The sequence below is a fragment of the Chroicocephalus ridibundus genome, chromosome 7 (assembly GCF_963924245.1).
Source record: "Chroicocephalus ridibundus chromosome 7, bChrRid1.1, whole genome shotgun sequence".
NCBI classification, from domain to species: Eukaryota; Metazoa; Chordata; class Aves; order Charadriiformes; family Laridae; genus Chroicocephalus; species Chroicocephalus ridibundus.
In genome coordinates, this window is record NC_086290.1 from 21845507 (window position 1) to 21860073 (window position 14567).

The 14567-nt window shown below is 38.6% G+C and overlaps 1 protein-coding gene across 2 annotated transcripts in view; it reads right to left on the reverse strand.

The window, feature by feature from the left end:
* Positions 1–14567, reverse strand: part of STK39 (serine/threonine kinase 39) — a 101337-nt gene that overhangs the window by 68228 nt on the left and 18542 nt on the right. For both annotated transcript variants that reach the window (XM_063340874.1, XM_063340873.1), the window contains exons 2-5: positions 9508–9620; positions 4785–4893; positions 3312–3453; positions 1041–1096 (exon numbers count right to left, since the gene is read on the reverse strand). In XM_063340874.1, coding sequence (XP_063196944.1) covers positions 1041–1096; positions 3312–3453; positions 4785–4893; positions 9508–9620 — 420 coding nt within the window. The remainder of the gene's footprint in view (positions 1–1040; positions 1097–3311; positions 3454–4784; positions 4894–9507; positions 9621–14567) is intronic.

A 14567-nucleotide genomic window follows, 5' to 3' on the forward strand; every position in this document is an offset into this window, starting at 1 on the left:
AGCAGTTGCCCAAAGTGCTATACAAAGTGAAGACAACTGTAGGGTATAATCAAGTGAATAAATAAAAATTAAGTATATTCCTAAAATTCAAGTCTGTAAAATTGACTAACTACTTTAAAAAGTCTTGAACTCAAAACAGAAGACTTAAACCAGCTCCAATTAGTAAATAGTTCATCTACTAGCCAATCTTTGCCTGTCCAGTTTCATAGACTTCAGACACTGGCATATTAAAGCCCTCAAAATATACGTTAACATGGTACTTTGAAAGCACTATTTATATAAAAAAGAACTTTTGGCTATAGCCATTTTTATTACTGAGGGCTACTAAACACAAAGCTTCCATCGCTGAGTCACGGGCTATAAATTGTGAAAGGCCTAGGAGTGTGCTGGGAGAGGGGATGGGTATCACCACCTGCTCGCTCTATTTTCCAGGTATCTGATACTAACTTGAGAGATGGGATATGGGGTCTTGCTCAGTATTTAAGCTCTTATAAAGACCAAATAATTTGATTCTTACAGACTACCACTCAAGAAACATATAGATACATTCATAGGGTATTTAAGATGCTAAACTGTATCCAATCGATACCATTGCAAAATAAATGGTAGAAATGCCAAAAATTACTTTCGGTGAGATCTCTCTCATCTATCTCAGTGACTAGTTAAGTTACAGCCAGCATGCTCGTGAAGGGCAGTACATACAGATTTTTGAATTCTCAAGAACTATCATAATCACTTGTAGTAATAAATTAAATAAACTTGAACAGTTTATTAACAGCAAGCTGTTTAATCAATATTTTTTCCTGTGTTCCATCAAATATATAAGGAAACATTAAGAGGACATTAAAAAGTCTCCTTTTACATTGAGGAATTTCTAAATCATGTATCATTAATCAAGAAGCCTGAAATCGGTTAAGTTGCAGCTACAGCACTCCAGAAGGAACAGTTAAAAGCCAACAGAAAACTTTTATCTGTTGCCTCTAATACAGCTGCAATTACCTTTTTCTTTTATTTAGCCATTACTCTACCACCGCCATTACCTGCTATTTGTACAGAGCCATCTTCACCCAGAAGAATGTTGCCAGCCTTCAAATCTCTAGAATGTACAAACAGAGGTTACTTTTATGTATGAAAGTACATATGTGCACATTTTATGTAAATAAAGAAATAAATATTGCATACTAATTCGTTTCACAAGCTAGTATTTTAAAATTAAGAGACAGAAGCAGGAACTGAAGTATAAAATATAACTGGTTTACAATTAAAATAGAGTACAGAACTCAGACTCTCAAACCCCAGCTCTCTTGTATAAAAGGACCCAAATTCAGCTTTGGCACAAAATGAGCAGAATTTAGGTATAGATTTTGAGAACAGAAATATTTAGGTGCAAAGTCTGTTTTACCTCCTTTTATAAGTAAATCTCACAAACTGCGATCTTTCAGAGCTTTAAAGCAAGAACTAATGCTTTCTCACATCCAACTGCACCACTACTCAAAAAGAAAAGTTGCAAAAGTTTTTTATACTCTTTGATCTCATCAGAGAAGATACCAATCTTCAAAAAAGGTAAATATACTGTAGATTTCTACCCAATGAAGCTATTAAAGCTCACGAATAGCAACAGTATTTTGCTATAGCGTACCATGATGAAAAGTCACTTGACACTGAATCCCTCAAAAATTCAGCATGTCCTTGACAGTCAGCTATATCCATCTAACACACTATTCGCATATAACATTAAGAAGAAATCTTTCTGGCTGTTTTTGGCTTTTTTGTTGTTTTTTTTTAGTGCAGGTTGTTTTGTTTTGTAGAAACATGCATCCCATTCTTAACGCACAGGATAAATCTTTCACACAGAACATATCTTAAACATCAAGAATTTGAGCAGATCTCTCATTCCAAGATTTACTGAAAATAATTAACACCTTGCTACTGAAAGTCAACATAACCTGTTTCCTTATATATAAAAAAGGATGTATCAAAACAACAGAAAAAAAATCCCAGAACAATTTTGTAAACATCTCCAACTGGCAAGTAATACCTGATACTGCATTCCCTGAACTACACAGCTCTCACCTACAATGTACATGGGAAAAGGAATGCACACTGTATCTTCTTGAACAGGACTTCTGTGGTACTGCACAGTTTACAAATTAGATGTTATAAAAAAGGAGAAATCTCAGATGTAACAAATAGATCTCTTTTTATCTTTTTTAAGGTCCTTTAAGAATAGACAAAGAGAATTCCCAAATCCGACCTCAAAGGGTCCTGTTATCCTTAAAAGTTAACGAACGTTCCTTCCGCAACAATATCAGTTTAACAGAAGACTATGAATTAAGGTTTGAGGCAGATCTTTGGCATTCCAGACCAGAAGTCAAGATAATTGTTCTTTATTTCTCCATTTATCTCAATTTTCTTTCTGCAAAAGGAGGAAATAGTTCTTGATTTACATCAGAGGCAGTTCATTATAAGATGAGACATAAGAAGTACACATAAAGAACAATTACTGTGCTACATCTGCACTACCTCCATTCTCAGAGTTCTGTCTGCTGTGAATCTGGTCTTTGTTTGAAAGATTCCCTTACAAAAGGCCAATGCTTGAAACAGGGAGAGAGCACCTGTTGTAGGCACCTTCCTTAAAAGGCAAATTCACCTCAGTAAAATTGATTAGGGAGGTCGGAGTACAACAATTCCAACACCCAAACAGTGGAAGCAACCTGTGGATTGCTACAGCAGATATGTACATATCACCCCGGAGGATCTGCACAATTTACACTGAGGAAGTCAATGGAGACAGAATATAAAGAAGGCAACAATCACTAGACACATATATACCCCAAGGTGACTTTCCACAGCACCAACCCCAGCTTCATGTGTCGTCATAAAGAGAGATCTGTAATACACATAACTGATTACCAGGAAAAAGTAAGTTTCACATTTATACAGCAGTGCCCAAATGCCCAAGATTACAGATTTACTGGGCAACACAATAACCAAGTCACAGCCCATATCACATAAACTAGATTTAGATTAGCTTCTTGGAGTACCAGCAGGCACAGGAGTATAGATGACATTCTGGCATACTTAGTGCAGCACAGACCTATCCTAACTATAAGACAGATAGACAGGCATGTACTAGGGACAAACTGCAGTAAGATTACAGCATCCGCCCTAGTGTTATCATTTGATAATTACTAAGCGCATTTGCAGTATGTGAGAGGCAACACAATTCAGCCAAGCAACTGCAGCTGACCAGTATCAACAAACTATATACTCAACTTTGAAAATGCTTTTCACTGTGTGTATGCTCCTACCTGTGAATTTGCCCATTCCTGTGTAGATAGTCTAAGCCCTCCAAAACTTCTTTTAGAATCGTTGCTATTATTGGTTCTTCAAGGACACCATTTTTGTGCTCTCCTCTGTTGACAATATACTTTATTATATCAAGCATTGAACCTATATTGCACATCCAGAAAAGAAAAGAAAACACATGTACAGCATTATCATATCAGATTCTTGAGAAAATTTTATTTCTTCATTCTTTCTGTGCTACTGCTATTTAAATCTTTGCATATGTGTGTGAAGACCACATGTAACTAGCACTCTGAATAAGACACACTGTTACCTCGTTCAAACAAGAAACAAAGCACTGTTTTTTTGTCAAGAATACTATAACACTCAATGATTCGTTAGAAAGATCTGCTAACAGCTTGCTAACCTACCATTTATTAAAAATTCAGGAGCATCCCACATTTAAAAAGACATGTGCAGCAAACGTTTTGGTTTATTATCCAGCTTAGTTCATAGTTCACATGTTCACAACATGCACGTAAACATGCAGCTGCAAGACTGGAAGGAGATATTCTCTCCAAAGAAATGACGACAACATCCCTAGTAACACCAGCTTGACACTGAACTTCAGTTATAAATCTCAAGGAATCTAACAGCAACGTTTTGTTTTAATACAAGCTTTTTTCAACAGCTCACAGTAAATTCCTGTCATGAATCACTGGTTTCTCTCAGGGTCTATGCTTGCTTTTGATTGCAACGAACAAACCAATCAAATGTGATATAACAAGCGTTATTTTATGAGCACTTCCTGTCCTTGCTTTCTAGGATGACGGTGCAGCAGTCTGCTGCCATCAAGACTAATCTTGAAGAATATCATATAGCAACCAGGACCACCACATATTATTTTGGAGCCTCGCTTCTCTAAGCCACAAGCACATTCAGCTCAGCTCTTTTTTCTTCTCCCAGAACCAAGTAAGATTTTTATACCATTAACCATCAAAACTGTAATGAGTGTTTGGTTAGTTTAAGCAATAAAAAGGATGCAACGTGTTTAACACCTGTCCAAAGAAGAATCTTCCTTGTATACGGAATGAGAAACACTCATTATGAAATCAGAAATATATGCATTTTCACAAAAACAGAGTGGATTCTAGAGAAACTCAAAAAAAGGACACACAGAGAAGTGACTTAACTCTCATCAGTTTTCCCCTATGCAACCTTGATAGAGAATTTTAATATATTGATTCAGAATAAAAAAATTATAGTAGCTAGATCAACACAATTTATCTCAAGTAATTCTTAGCCTGTACATATACAAACTCTTTAAGCTTGCACATTCTTGCTATAACACACCTGTGTCTCAAGGTTCATCCTGTGTAGTCTCTCTCCCCTCTCCTTATTTGGTTTAGGTCAATTAACCCAAACAAGGTACATTAGAAAAAAAAAAAACAACATACAATTTCCTTGCAGCTAAACACGTGAAATCAGTAACTTACCACCACTTAACAGCTTCATAACCAGCCAAAGTTCATCCTTCACCACAAACGATGTGTAATAGGTCACCACATTGGGGTGATTGCATTGACTCATTGCTTGAATTTCTTTCTGTAAGAAATACAAAGCCCAGCATAACACAGCCAGCTATCAGTTCTGCTTGTATAGAGAGAAAGTTTAATTTCCAAAGTGAAATACTAGAACAGAACTGAAGTATGCACAGAATATGCATCAAGGCACCAAAACATTTCAATTTATCTATAGATCTGCATGCAAGACAAAACGCTATTGCAAAGAACACGAGGGAGGCTTGGCAAGGAGATACAGGCCTAACTACCGCAATTTTCTTCTGAGAGCAGCAAAAAAATTATTGTTAAAGTCCCAAATTCAGAGCGAGCAATGAAGAATGAACAGTCTCCAAGAACTGAAGGCATGGGTACAGGCTGGACAACAAAACGCAAGGAAAGATCAAAACCTACTGCCTTTCCTGTTCAAAAGGGATATGAAAGAGAGTAGAATGGGAGCAGCTGGGAAAGGAGGAAGGAAGCTGTCGGACAAAGGACACAGCACCACTGTCTCAGCTACTGTGGGATGGACAGGCAGACACCAGAGCCACGCAATCAAACAGAAGTGCAAGAGGAAAAAGCAGCGTTACAGACCAAAAGTCGGAGGAAACAATTGAGTAGAGGAGCAGTCACCAACAGATGCACAACGTGGCACTACCAAGTAACACCATCTATGACACGCCACAGCTGTACGCATTAAGAATGACTGCCTTGTATCTGTTATTTCAAACGCAGTCCTTTTTCTATTCACTCTTTCACACAGTTGTTCTCTAACACCTTTCCGGCAGCTCTCACTATCCTGCCAATCCTTTATGTAGAAGCCTTTAGGCCTCCTTTGTACTAGAGGGTTTGGCCTCGCACCAACTTAAGCTCCCACAATCCAGCCTCTCCCTCTCTGCCGCTGGCCACACAGATCCATCCCTAGTGCTAAAGGACATGGTCCTGGAGGGTGAGCCAGTCGGGGAGCCAATTCAGCTAAAAACCAAACTCTTCCACCTCCTCTCCCTCCCTGAAAAGCAACTGCTTTCAGGTGGACCCATGTTACACGCTGACTCGCCAGCCCTGGTGCAAGGCAGGCACTTTGGCAGTCCCACTTAAGATTGGTTAAAGCTGCCACAGATGCCATTTTCAGCTTTCAACCTCAATTCAGCAAGTGTCTGAAAGAGGGTTTTTTGCTGCTGATATTTGCAATGCACTCGAGATCACAGCCACTTTCTAATAAAAAGTTAATTATATCTATTAAAGACTGTGATTTAATCTCATGATACATGTTGGTGACTATTAAGTCAGGCTGTAGTTTGACACGGACTTCAGCTAGTCCTGCTGTCAAAAGTTTCCTCCCTAGACAACTTCTGAGCCCTGAACCACAGAAGGATGAAAGCCTGGATAATCATGCAGTGAGCGTGAATAACTCAGCAATTTGCAAAATAGCTTCCCCCCACCAGGAGACAGTAGGTCAAAAACAGAAGAAATTTATGTGGGGCACATTTCCCCAGCTGACCCAGGCAGGTCAGCTTAAACACAAGTCAAATTATTGCCTCAGGTTCTGAATTCAGCTACCCATACCGAATCTGAAATGTGCCTCTCCCACTCTTGATTACTATTTAATTTCTTATATCGTTTTATTGTTTTCCTATGCTGGTAATACAACAATGGGTCAAGAAATCTACCTGCTACTACTAAGCAAAAATACACCTAATCTATTTTACTAACATGTTAACAGTGCAGAAATGTGATTACTTGACTGTGGTAAGCTTCACAATCTTTAATTGGAAAGTGCTTTGAATATTGTCTACCTTCATCAACTCAACAGCACCAAAGCCATAATGGCACTTAAAATATAAAGTTTCTCCCTCTGCTTCTCCTTCCCTTGTGCTAGCACAAGCGTTGGTGCACTGCATCAGGAAATACAGCCGGGTTAAAAACTAACTTCTTTTCGGCCAGGTTATTCCTGATCCAGTTTCACCAAGCAGCTGCAGAAGAATGTGTGTCGGCCTAAGGGCAGGTGGGTGACACAGTTAATAAGCAACTGCGAGACGGCTCCTTTTGGTGCTCAGCTGCAGCGCCCACAGGGACAGGTCCAGACCCCAGTGACCAGGCAGGTGCCACAGCTCTGTGGGTGCTTCCCGGGGGCTTCCTCCAGGGATACCCGGGGTACGGCTGTTTGAAAACCCATTCAGTCAAATAAGCCATTCTGTAGAATATTCTTTGGTTTGTAGTGCTGAGATTGTTGGTTGTATTAAAAAACTGGAGGTAAGGGGATGGGGGAAGATACCCCGTCAGGACAACCCTAAGGACAGGAACTTTTTTCCTTGGCTCATAGGGTTAAGTTACATTTAGCTTACAATAGTGAGAACACAGGACGTTGCAGGAAACGGAGTATTGAATTTCAGGAGTTTGGCAGTTTGTGTAACCTTAGTATTATTTAAACTCCCTCCCCCACTGCCCTTCTATTTTAATTGACACTGGCCCAAAGTCTGCTTACGTGGGCACCAGGCTTGCTGCATTTTCCACTTCTCTGAAGGCCACACAGCTGAGAATTTGCAAAGGGTGCCTTTGCACACCATCCATAAGCACTCAGCAGCAGGATTTTACAAAACAGCATGTTCAGAGGGCAGACAGAGTTTTAGAACGTCCCTGTGCCAATGGAAACTGCTTGATCAGAAAAATATGTGATTGAAAACTGAGCAGACTCAAAAACGGTGTTAAAAAAACCCAAAATGAAAGAGCATTCTAAGTATTATCAACTGAAATAAAAATGTTAGTACAGTTGTAACAAGAGTTTTGAAGGTCAATGATGCCCTTTTACAGAATAACATCTCTACTTTTCAAACAAAATTTTAAAATCTATTAGAACTGAGTCAAAGCAAGTATACTTCCTCACAGAAAAATAATTATTTCTGTGTATGCATGCCCATGTGTGCATGCACATACAAAAATAAAAGGAAACATGGCCCTTTTTTTTTTTTTTTTTAAACCTCCTAACCAGGACCTTGGAAAGCCAGAATTCATGTTCAGATCAAAACAGACCAACAAATAAAAGAAACAAAAAAATCTAAACACAGAAAAGCAGAAATTGACTTATGTTAAAAAATAAAAACCAATCGTATGGACAGTTATCCTCGTACCAAAAGAAAGCAATATGGGACCAAAAACTGAAGACCTATTGCCTTATTTGGGAGACAGTGGAGACACGTCAGCAGTAAAGATACTCAAGCACTTGCTAAGGTAGCTTTGTACAAGCTGGTAACTAACTAATTATTTCTCTAGACCACCTGGGTATTTCTTGCAGACTTTTGGCAGTTTTGTCTAGTTTTATTTGTTGTAACTTTTAAATTCTCAATTGCCATTATTAGTTCAAATTCTAATCAAAAAAGATCAAATTTAGACCATTTTATATTACGAGCATTAGTATTTCTGGTTTTATAGAAGTGTTCTCTATGGGCTGTAGATGTTATATCATGCACAGCATCTCACCTTGGGCTGGTCTCTTTCTAAACACATTTCAGAATTTATCTTTTGAGTTTTTAGTTGACAGAAGCCTCGCTACCTCAGAGGTAGCTTCCACTACTGCAATCCTCTTTTAAGAAAAACACAACAATGTCCCATACAAGCTGCTACATAAGCTGAAGGTGAATGCCATCAATCATCAGGGGAAGAGCATTTTGGGTCCTCCACTGTAAACAAGCCATCTTATCTGAAGAAACTGGATGGACCATACCCTCTGTATCAAATTCAAGATATCTTTTGCACTGGCAATTCCCTGCTGAGGAGACCATTTCCTTCAGAGGCAGGAATTTCTGCATTAGAAAAAGCCCACAGTCTCTAGGCAGTAGTATAACCTGCGGAACAGAAGAGAGTGTTCTCACTTTTGGAATGGTCTTGTGTCCTTCAACTCTTGTTACACTGCCTATATATAAATATGCATTACTCTTATAAGCACCTGACTAGGAGCATTAGAAAGCAACACGTTTCGGTTTTTAACAGTTCTCTGCGACTTTGTCTGGATTGCCATAACCAGTGCAGAGCAAAACTACTGCAGTCCCTTTTAAGAAGGGCGCCTCCTCCTCTGATTAGTGATCCAAACAAACAGCATTCCTCAAATGGCTTGTTATGGCCTATCGGATAAATGTGTGTTATTAGATTTAACAAGAGTTTCCTTGTGTAGGTGGCAGTGTAGCCATTCCTACTTTTCCCCTCAAAAGTTACCATTACAAAATGATCCAACAACTAGGTTTTGCCATGTTTTGGTGCTTTAGACATTTTAAGGAGACCTACTAAATTTTACCTTTATATTTTTAATCAGTGTTTAACCAAAGGAAAACGTGTCTTTCCTCAGTATTAAGAAGAGATAGACAACGAGACAGTAATCTCTTGAAAACCAAGCCTCCAGAAAGCAAGGGGTAAGGTTCTTCCCACAGTTCACAGCAGTTGGTTATCTCAAGATCCAAATTTGCAATTCCTGGTTTTGTGGTATTAGAGAACATACATTAGTAAAATACGTTTTTAGGGAAAGGGCATATTTCTTGCAGATTATTTTCAAATCTTTTCCTCACTATTATCCTCCATAAAATTCTACCCTCATTCTTGGACCAAACGAAAACCAAAATCCAAACAGAAGATAGCCTCCATGTAATATGTTCCACTCTGATTTACTTACAAGTAATTCATCCATACTGGTTTGGCATTTTTCTAAGTTGATCCTCTTTATTGCTACACGTTCTTGCCTGGGTTTGCATAGTGCTGCCTGGACAACTGCTGTAGCACCGCTACCTGGAAAAGGGCAGAAAAGGAACACAGTCTTAATGTAACAGGAGTCTAAACCAGCGACCAACATAAGAACTGCATGCTGATGAAGAACTTAAAATCTGCTGTTTATCCTTTTTCAGTGCTTTCCCCACACGCTCACCTTTCCACTAGGCTAGAAAGCTTGCACACTTCTCAAATAGAGAAGAAAACCCTCAAAGTTTCTGTTCCATACTCCACAAAAAAATCCCAAGCCAATAACTAAAAATGACATGCTCATTTATCAAGTCACACCTGCCACCTCAATGCATTTCATATAGTTTGGAAACCATTACACTTTTGTCTTCGGACACATCTGTTTTAGTCAAGAACGTGACTTGCACAGTTAACACAATTAAAAACATTACGCAGAGGGGCAGGGAGTGTGTACTTTATCAAGTGTTATTTCTTTCTGTTCTTTCAGGTCAGTCCCTGTTTAACCAAGTTTCTGTTCCCACTATGCAAAGAACAGAAAAACATCAGTAATGTTGTACATGCCAAACCTACAGTTTCAACTGTGTTCCTGCTCATTCATCATGATTACGGTAACATCCTACAAAAAGCATTCTGATTCTTGTGAAGAGCGAGGGAGGCGTACGTATCACACCAACAATACGACAGATGTTGCTGAATGGCCCAGCAAAGAAAGTCAGTCATGCTTACTTGACATGCAAATCACATATGATCATACAACTACACTGGCAACAAAGCTTGGGAGAACTGAACAAGTTTTGAGGAAAGCATTAGAAAAATTTTCTTTAGTATGCTTTATTTGCAAATAGCAGGGGTACACAGGTCTTGCTGTTTCTTTTATCAAGCACCCACTGGCCTTGCTACAGTCAGTATTGTCTGACTAAATTAATTATATGATTGCAAGTAATATTCAGAAAGAGTTTTGCCCGGGTTGCACATCTTTCTGCCACATCAAATACAGCAGTGTGTGCTTCTCCAAGCAATTACATCATGCTCGTTCATGCAGAAATCTAAAAATCCCTTGACGAGTAGCTTACCTGTAATTCTGACTATTTTAATATAAATTATGGATTTCTGGTAAGTCACAAATTGAGCAACACATTATATTGGCCTGCTCATGCACCATGTTCTATTTATGCTCAGTAATTAGCATGTCCTAGATGAATACCAATTGTGAACAAAAAGCCTTTTGTTGTCAAGCTCTACAAACGTGGATTCAGTTACCAGCCGACTTAAGAACAATTGAGAGCTTTTCCCTCTGCACATCTGAAAACAGCACCGACAATACCTCATGACTGAAAGTTATTGTCCATGTTTTAACTGCTATTTGCTTAGCTATTTTCACGTACTGGTTGTTCATATGACATTTTCACTCAAATCACAAAGCTTTTTAACTCCGTGTATGAATTTCATTACAAAATTCTGAGCTCATCTTAAAAAAAAAAAAGTCTCAACAGGACAAACCAGTCATGTTTTTGCAGGATGCGGTCACAGACAAATATTGACATGTCCTGTTCTGTCTGCTTACAGAACAAAGCCTTTAAAAATTCCAATAATGTAAGTAATAAAAGAATTAAGAAAGATTTTAAAAATTAAGTAAGACATCTTAAGGAAGGAACCACCAAGTCAGCACAATTCAGTTCAAGTAAGACTCATCTACATCACTTTAATGAAGTTCTCATTCAGTAGACATCAAGACACAAATTCTCTTGTTACTTTGGATACACAACTATAGGTTGAGACAGGGGGAAGAAACCAAGTTTTTAGCTATTAAGGATACAGAAACAAACACCAAGATTTTCCTTCATGTATCTTTTTCATCTATGCCAGTAGTTTTATCTACTTGCAGGAAAAAACAACAGATCTTCACTTTCAAAATGGATTTATATACAAAGGCCAGACAAAGGACAAACAGAAAAATCCCACAGAAAAATTATTCAGCCAACAGCAGGATGAAATCCTGACTGCTTCCTCAAGTTAATAACAGTAAGTAACACTTCAAAACATTTTAGAAAAATTAGGTTACAAAAAAAAGTCCTGTCACATCCCTGATCCCACCCCACTGTATCACTTGCTTAAGTTCTGTTCCAAACCAAAGACTATGTGCTACTATTTAAAAACTCTTTATTGCAAAATTAATTCTGAGCCATCCTTATGCACAAGTTGAAGATCTGTTCCTCTTTTGCTTACTGAAAGAGGATGAGATGTGAGATTTTAAGACACAAAGTAGAGTTCGAAATTTATTTATATGAGAAGCCTTTCGGTGCATTTCCCCGTGTTTTCTCCTCAGACAGAGAAGACTTGCAGTGGCATATTCTTCACCACCAGAATATGATGCACTGACAATGCAAAAAGCTTTCTACGTTTTGAATAAAGCCAATCTACCTTGGTTTCTTCTTTCTCCTGCCTTTTGAATACTTGACACAATATAGTATTTTGATAGTAAAGGCAATCCATGCAGCCTGCATTCTCAGTGGGTCTACATACAAAACTCGTTTGAAAAGGCGGTTTCAATTACTGAAGCAGGAGCTAGGCACTTAGTGGCTATATGCCTCCTTCCTCTTAGGAGATGTTCCCCTCTCCTCCTCTAGCTCACAAAGTGAACAATGGGGGGTAAAGACTAGGAAAATTTGCAACTTCCCCACTTGGTCAGAAAACTCCTTTTGTGTCAATAAAGACAGGTCCTTCTCTAGTCTACCAAACAAGTAGAAATGGGGAGTGTTCCAGAGGAGTAGCTGTTATAAACAGGACTATGCAGATAAGCATGTCAGTCGAGAGACAACAGACTCCACAAGTAATGCGCTATCATACAGTGAAATAACATTGTCACAGACAACCACTTAGCATAACAAATTAGGGTCACAGAAAACTATTGCATAGAATAGATTACAGTCAATCATTTCTTGTCAGAAGGCATGACTTCTTCAGGTATGCTGAACCTTACGAGTCTTCCAAAAACCTAACTCTCACAGCAGAGAACATACTAACTACACCACAACTAAAGCACAGACTGGTTTTAGCATCCAGTCTCTATATACAAAACTGATCTAGTGTAATGAAAGCTCAGGTTGGATAAACCACGAAGCCTTTACATCCAGCTGTCTCCTGCAGAAGAACAAAACAAAGGATTACCAGCGGTCAGACTCAAAAAACCAGCTTTGTAAGAACGATGGGTTTTTTCCATTACTGGAAAAGTCGTTCTCCTGCTACAGACAAGTTCTCTTTGCCAATTTCAAAAGTTAGCAGTGAAATAACGCAATTTCAGTCCAACACAACAAGATGCCTACTACTCCCATTTCACAACAGGCAACAAATCAGAGTTTCATCTTGTCCTCATGGTTTTGCTGCCACCCTTCTCTCTAGCGTAAGCATGCCCTTTCAGCCAACCTGTTCCTTCATGCCATGAACCATGCACTCCCTACTGTCCTGCCCTCAGTGCAGCAGAGCCATTAGAAAGCTTTTAACTATTTGGGTTTGTGCAATAGAAACCTTCTCAAGGGCTATTATGTACGGCCACACTTCACTTAGAGGATATAATGTAAAAACAACATTCTGTATTCCATTTTGCGTGTGCTTCACAGAAAGCACACAAAAACCCCACAAACACAAATACTCATCCAGGATTTAAGCTTATCTGATTAAGTTCCTTCAAGTTTTTCTAAATCTGGCATAAAGGTGTTTTTCTTCTTCTTTTTTTTTTCTTTTTTTAAACAGGAATTTTGCCCTCACAGGACCTGTCTCCAGCTGGCAAAGAAAAGAAGGATCTTTGAACAAGTGTGATCAACAACTGACATTAACGTTTTCATTTTATCTACCCTCCACTAGCCAAGTCTCAAAAAGACAGACAGGGAGGCGAGATGGCTAGACCATATGCAGATCACACATGCACATATCCTTCTTCATACAAGCATGTGACACTTCATTTATTCCCTGTTATGTATAAAGGTCTAACACTTTCCACTCATTCATCACTGCACAGTAACTCTATTCAAAATAGGTCTAGAAGTATTCCTTTCAATTTTCTTCTTCACCTCGCAAACAAAATTGATTTACCTCATTACCGCATAATAACTTACCAAGTCTTTTTTTAGTAGCTTATTGTTACTCCACAGTATTCCAACACAAACCTCTTTTAAAGATCGCTGCATTCACTAGGTCCCTTCACTCTACCCAAAGACACCTTCCCCAATCCCATGGTTCTTCTGCCTAATCTCTGAAGAGTAGGATGTAATTTCTTGTCGACTAGGTATCTGAAGAGGTAAGACAGCAGACAGAATTGGAGAACACTAAATACCTTATCTCAGAATCTATATAAACTCTAACTTACCAACCTATACCATCTGCATTTTTACATACCTCTTCTGCTCCCCCAACATATAGAAACCTCCTATTAAATGGAGCTGATTAGTGCACACAAATTTTAAGTCAGCCTCAAATCCAAGACTATATTGTAATTGTCTGTAAAAGAAGCCAGTACTAAATAGAATAAAATCTATGAAAATGGATGAAGCAGCTATGAAAGTATTTTTATTTAATCTCTCAGTCCAGTTCTGAAGAACAGTCACCTAGCTAATTCTTAAATGCATCTCACATGCAGTGTAACTGAAGGATTCCTTTTGCATAGAGCAGAATGCACTTGTGCATACAAACTGTGCCTGCACAAATGCAATCTAGCTTAGGTTTCCACTCAAACACATGCGGCTTTTTTTTATGTAACATACAAAGCAGCTGTGCTTATATACAAGCTTTGAAAGCTATGTTGCATATGTTGTACATTGCATGCAATGTTGTATAGCATACTCCCAGATTTACTACGTATGTATTATGAACTGATCAGTACTTGAACATATGCCATGGCAGCATGGTGCAGAACTAGCCTCTTCAGTCTTAAAAGAAACAATTCTGTTGGCGGCAAAGCAGTACTTTCAGTTAAGAAACAGAAAACAAGAACCTTTAATTTCT